General features: G+C 45.1%; 1 protein-coding gene across 8 annotated transcripts in view; it reads right to left on the bottom strand.

The window, feature by feature from the left end:
• Nucleotides 1–6,497, bottom strand: part of RNF216 (ring finger protein 216) — a 155,626-nt gene that overhangs the window by 28,495 nt on the left and 120,634 nt on the right. For 7 of the 8 annotated variants that reach the window (XR_010412037.1, XR_010412038.1, XM_045875869.3 and 4 more), the window contains one exon: nucleotides 5,532–5,629. Coding sequence is in view for 5 of the 8 variants with exons in the window: in XM_045875869.3 (XP_045731825.1) it covers nucleotides 5,532–5,629 (98 nt within the window). In the remaining 3 variants the exon portion in view is untranslated. Of the gene's footprint in view, nucleotides 1–5,531; nucleotides 5,630–6,497 lie in introns of those variants that run through there. The other variant, XR_010412039.1, reaches the window with a different exon arrangement.

The raw sequence follows: 6,497 nt of genomic DNA, 5'->3' as shown, positions 1-6,497 counted from the left end.
AGCATTTCTCTTCCTTCCAAGTGGGAACCCAGAGTGGTGGCCAGGGATGTGCTTCCCTGTAAAGACTCAACAGTCTGGGGATGAGTTGTTTTGGTTTTGTTTTTTTTTTAGATTTTATTTATTTATTTGAGAGAGAGAGACACAGCGAGAGAGGGAACGCAAGCAGGGGGAGTGGGAGAGGGAGAAGCAGGCTTCCCGCGGAGCAGGGAGCCCGATGCGGGGCTCGATCCCAAGACCCCTGGATCATGACCTGAGCCGAAGGCAGACGCTTAATGACCGAGCCACCCAGGCACCCCTGGGGATGAGTTCTGACCTGCAGGCTCTCTCCTCACACTGAGAAACAGCCTTCTTCCTCCCACAGCTCCCAGGGTTTCTAAGTAAGGGAAGCCAGGTGAGTCTAGGGTCACGCAAGTGTTTTTAATTACTGATATTTAGAAGACTGTCATAGTTTGCTCCTTAGAAGCTAGATTATGTACTTAAAAATAGAAAAATGAACTAGGAAATTGGCTGGTATTCATTTAGGTCTAATTTTTGAATGGTCCAAAATGCAGGAAGGCTCTGACTTGAAAAGAATTTAAACCCAGTTCAAGTTACAGAAGAATAAATGAGTTCTAAGTTTTGCTGAATAGGAAACATCGTCAAGGAGACAAAGTTTAAATAAAGTGAATTTGTTATTGTCAACTTAATAATATAGCACACATGTTCATGATTTCAGTTACTCAGCAACTGTGAAGACCCTTCTCAATGCTCCCTGTTAAGACTTACAAGGTTCTGATGCAAAAGTTTCCAAGATGAAAACCTGTGGCCAAGACACAACTTGCAATTTTCTACAGCACAAACTTTCCGTGTAAGAGCACCTTCAAGACTGATGTGTGGGGGCGCCTGGGTGGCTCAGTTGGTTAAGCGGCTGCCTTCGGCTCAGGTCATGATCCTGGGGTCCTGGGATTGAACCCCACGTCCGGCTCCCTGCTCAGCAGAGAGCCTGCTTCTCTCTCTCCCTCTGCCTGCCACTATGCCTACTTGTGCTCTGTCTCTATCGCTCTGTCAAATAAGTAAATAAAATCTTTAAAAAAAAAAAAAAAAAAAAAGACTGATCTGTGGCTTTAAGCTGTCATGCTCTGGGGGCCTGGGGCTGGCTGACTTTTTCCCTGGGTAGCTGCGATGGCTATAGTGAGGGAGAGAAGTGGATGAAAAGAATCAAGGTTGGGGCGCTTGGGTGGCTCAGTCAGTGAAGTGTCCAATTCTTACTCTTGGCTCAGGTCTTGATTTCATGGTCATGAGTTTGAGCCCTGCACCTACTTAAAAAAAAAAAAAAAAAAAAGATCCAGGGTTACGGAGTCCTTTCCTGAAGGCTTGGGAAGAGGGTGCATTTATTTGCTTGCTCTGTTCCACCAAGCTGTCAGACACCAAAGTAATAATGGATATGGGATGGGAGAAAAGGCACTCCTAGATGAATGGAGGAATACACAAAGAGTGCCCACCACTGAACATTGCTCTAAAGTTCATATAGCTGTTCAACGCTGCATGAATATCCACTCAAGTCCTCATTTCTGCGCTCATAAGACTAATACTAGGTAGGGCCAGAATAACTCTGTACCAAAAAAAGACTGCTTTTATAGACTGTGGTGACCACCTATCCAGTAACATGAAAGTGCAAAACGGGATGAGAAATCAGTTGATTCTTTTGGGAGAAGAGTGATTTGGGAACTAGATTCTAAACTAGGCAGGAAACAAACAGCCCTACAGGATGTGTTTCTGGGCAAGACAGGAAGAGAAGCCTGGGCTGCAGCTGTGTCTCCTGACCTTGTGTTCAAACAGGAAGGTTCACTGCCTTCCCCTACATAACCAACCTAGGTCCTACAGCTCCAAGAGTATTTGTTCTCACTTTTTTTTTTTTAAGATTTTATTTATTTATTTGACACAAAGAGACACAGCGAGAGAGAGAACACAAGCAGGGGGAGTGGGAGAGGGAGAAGCAGGCTTCCCGCCAAGCAGGGAGCCCGATGTGGGGCTCGATCCCAGGACCCCGGGATCATGACCTGAGCCGAAGGCAGACGCTTAACGAACAGGTGCCCCCTGTTCTCACCACTTTTAAGTATGTTGGTAATTTCATCTCCATAATACATAGATACAAATATGCTCTGTACTTAACAGATGAAGAAACTGAGGCACAGAATGACTAAAAAATTTGTTCAAAGTTCTTAACTACAGCTATCCATAGTCATTACTCAATCAATCTGTACTGACTTTATCAGTAAGACATCATTCTTAGGGGCAGAACAAAGGCTCAGGCGGCAACAACAGAAAACCTCCGCTTCTCCCAATCCAAACCAGACGTAACTTGTCTACAGTAACAAGAGCAAATTTTTTTGGGAGATGGTTCATAAACTGGCTGAAAGACAATTCCAGATGAGAAATTTAGAGTGTTCTTGGCAATAGCTCAAGTGCTAGACTAAGTATACTGCCTGACGAGATGACTACTTTGAAGAAAGAGTAATTTTGGACATGTCCATCACTTTAAGGCCATGCCACTGGGCAGCTGGTAGCTACTCTAAATTATAAAGGCTGGCTGATAGGGGTAAGCCTAGATTTGAGGAAGCAACGCTAGACTTTTCTAGTTGGAGTGGCATGTGTGATTACTACGTATGGCATCCGACTGTTGCCATAAACTTAATCACATCTACAAGGTCCCTTCGCCATGTCAGGTAAAGATATTCACAGGTTCTGGGGATTAGGACCTCTGCCCACCACAGTCTGCCCTCCGGCCTCCAGATTCATATCCACCCTACACCCCTACAGTCACCTCAACCCAGGACCCCAAAGGTCTCAAATACCATGGTGTTACTCGGAGTCCCAAATCTCACCATCTAAATCAAGTACAGGTGAAGACTCTGGATATGACCCATTCTGGGACAACTTCCTTTCCAAAAAGGGAGAAAATGGAAGGAAAAAAAGGAGTCATCACTTACAATCAATTTAGAAATCCAGCTGGGCAAACTCCCTTATATTTCAGATCTGAGAACCCTCTGTGGTCATGGCACTACTGAGTAAGCCTCTCTTTTCTCAAGAAAGGTAGTGTGTTTGCAGCAGAGTAGATTTTAGTCAGCCCGCTTCCTCTAGAACTCTGGGCATCTGGTGGACTTGTTCCTTCCACACACTGCGTCTTTCAGTCCAAGCTGACAGGGTTTCTGCTGATATGAGCATTCTCATCCACAGCTGGCTCCTAGACAAGCCCATCTCTACTTCGGGTTTCTGCTGAGATGGCTGAGGGGTGATGCCTGAGCTTCCTAGAGGCTCTCTTGGTCTGACTGAAGGGATCTGAAGGGTTCCCCCTTGACCTCCTGAGAGCCTTTACGTGACTGAAGACTTTGACATCTGGAACACATCCTGATCTTCTCTCTAGGAGCATGCTTTTCCTGACAGCTAACGTCTTAATTTTGGGGTCTTCTGTCACCTGGGCAGGATGGGAGTTTCAGAAACAACCAAATCCTGTTCCTGCCCCTCAATCTCTCCTCCCGCTCACTTTCCTCTCGCCACCGCTCAGCCCACAAGTTTCCTCAGCTACATGTCCAGACCCATCATCTACACCTTCTGCTTTCTGCACGACTGCAGATGAACCAGCTAAGCTTCCTGCCACTGAAACGAGAACACGCTCTGTGCTTACTTCTGAGTCCTCATCAGCAGACCTTTACAGCCACAGCTCCATGAGCAGTCCGTTTGTGGGGATTCAGGTATTCTCCAAGGTAATTTTGGCTTTGCCCATAATGCTCCTCACCTGCTTCTGAGTCCTCAAGGGGGAGGTTTCTAAAATCCCTATTTCTACTAGTTCATAGCAATCTAGGCTTTTTTCTACCATGCTTTTCAAAATTGCTTCAGCCTCTACCCATTGCCCAATTCCAAACGTACTTCCACATTTCTAGGTATTTGTTACAGGAGCACCCCACTTCTGGCCCCCATATTTGCGTTAGTTTTCTACTGCTGCTGTAACAGACCACAATTTTATTAGCTTAACGTAATACAAATGCATTCTTTTACAGATCAGACAAAAATCAAGCTGTCACTGAGCTATGTCACCTACTCTGGGAGAGAATCTATTTGCTACTCTTGTGGGCTGTCAGCAGAATTCTTTGGGGCTGTGGGACTGAGATCCCTGTTTTCTTACTGGCTGCCAACTGAAGGTTGCCCCCTGTTTCTAGAAATGGCCACATTCCTTGGCTCAAGGCCTTCTTCCTCCAACTCCAAAGCCAGCAGCAGGGTCTGTCCATCACTACACCTCTATCTGACCAGAGAAAGGCTCTCTGCTTTTAAGGAGTCATGTGATTATAGACTGGGCTCACCTGGATAAACCAGGATCATCTCCCCACCTCAAGGTCCATAACCTCAATCACATCACTTCAAGTCCCTTTGGCCTTAATAAGGTAACAGGCTCCCAGGTTCCAGAGATTAGGGCAGGGACATCTTTGGGGGTCATTAGTCTGCCTACCAAATTTGTGGTAAAGAACAGTTAGGAAACCATTTGCTTAGATTTAAAATCCTGCTATGCCACTTACTACCTGCAGGATCACGTGCAAGTTTCTTGGGCTCTGCCTGTTGTATCGTTTTGTAAAATGAGGATAATATTACCTACTTGTGGTGGACACTGGAAGACTGTTAACTGCCCCTAATAGTCATTTCCCATTTCATTCTCTTAGTAATGAAACGTACTCCTCACCCTTTGAATTTAAGCTGGACATAAAATCACCCGGCTAGAGATTACATATGGTGTCTGCCTTGAAGCTAGGTTGTGGCCACACTCAGTCTAGACCAACAGGGTAGAAGACAGACACAGACACAAACACACACACACCTTACAACTTAAAAAGCTGCCTGGCTGGCAGCTTTTCTCTTTCTCCTTTTCTATGGGCTGGAGTGTAAATGTGGCTACAACCCAGTCACCATAATGTAGATGAGAACACCACCTTAGGGAATGGTGAAGCAATGTGATAAAAGAACCTGGTCTCTGAATGACCTCATGGGAAAGATCTGCCTGGTAAGGCTGGGCTATTACAGGAGAAAGAAATGGGCTTCTGTATTATTTAAGCCAACGTATTTAATGAGTTAATATTTGTAAAGTGCTCAGCCACACAGGGAATGCTAAACAGTAATGGTGCTTATTATTACTGACTGCATTATTCTGCATTCTGGAGGCTATAATGCTGCTTAATGTCTCAGGCCACCGGTATCCTATAGGAAGCATGGGTATAAGCAATATTCGTGCAATCTAATCTAGTTAAAATGTGTGATCTGCTTATTCGTTCAGATCACGAGGAGAAGAGGACTAATATGTACTGAATTCGCACTCCAGGACCAGCTCCACGAGGCTGAAGAGACCAGCCAACAGAGGGGGTTAGGGTCACTTCCTGAGGTTACTCTCGACTGGGGTGGCCCGAGCGCTTGTCCTTCCCACAACACTCACTGCCCTCCCTGGCCAAAGGGCCGGCTAACGGGGGAGCTAAGAACCAGTCGCAAGCCCCTGAAATGAGGTTACTCACATGGAGGTTCGGTACTTGATGTCATCTTTCTCAGCCAGCTCTTCACAAGTGAGGCCATTGTGCTCTTTCCAGAGTCCCTGACACTTCCTACAGGTTTCCTGGGGATAGAGGAGACACACAAAGACAGTTCCTGGTGAGGAGACACCATACAAATAAATAAATAAAATCTTAAAAAAAAAAAAAGTTTCTGTTCAAAAACAGGAAATGCAAAACAAGCTTCATGTGGCTTGAGTTTTTTCTGATGATGGCTCTCCCTTTTAGCAGGGGTATTTCTAAAGACATCTCTCAAGAGAAAAGAATCATGAGAAGCAAGCATGGGGAAACTTTCTTCTCCTTAGAGCAGAAAAAAAAGTGTTGCCCCCATCACCCAATTGGTAAAAGGCCTTCTAAAAAGGAGCCACCTGAAAAAAACCCACAAAACACAAAAGACAGACTTATGTGATCTTGAGTTTTTCTTTTTTCTTTTTTAAAGATTTTATTTATCCATTTGAGAGAAAGAGAGAATGAGCACAGAGGGAGAGAGAGAGGGAGAAGCAAACTCCCTACTGAGCAGAGAGCCGATGTGGGGCTCGATCCTAGGACCCTGAGATCTCTGAGATCCAAGCCAAAGACAGACGCTTAACCGAGTGAGCTACCCAGGCGCCCCTGATCTTGGGTTTTTAAAACCCAAGGGTTTGGATCTCGTTAATTTCTGTAATCCCCAAGCCCAGTGTTCCATTGTTGGTCAGGCATAGATTACATCTGTTGAACTCAAGAATGGTCTAGATTAGGATTACTAGGGGTCCTTATGAGAGACAACCCCCTAAGTCATCCCTTACTCATAAACACAGATATCAACCTCCACAGCTTAACCCCATATATAAACATAATTTTCAAAAAAGATTTATTTACTTATATATTTGAGAGAGACAGAGAGAGAGAGAGTACATGAGCAGGAGGAGCACAGGGAGAGGGAGAGAGAAACTC

The sequence above is a fragment of the Mirounga angustirostris genome, unplaced genomic scaffold, assembly GCF_029215605.1.
Source record: "Mirounga angustirostris isolate CCGP_5_RB_7025 unplaced genomic scaffold, mMirAng1.0.hap1 SCAF_5, whole genome shotgun sequence".
Classification (NCBI taxonomy): Eukaryota; Metazoa; Chordata; class Mammalia; order Carnivora; family Phocidae; genus Mirounga; species Mirounga angustirostris.
Note: the sequence above shows the minus strand (reverse complement) of the source record. Positions and strands in the feature narration are given on the sequence as shown.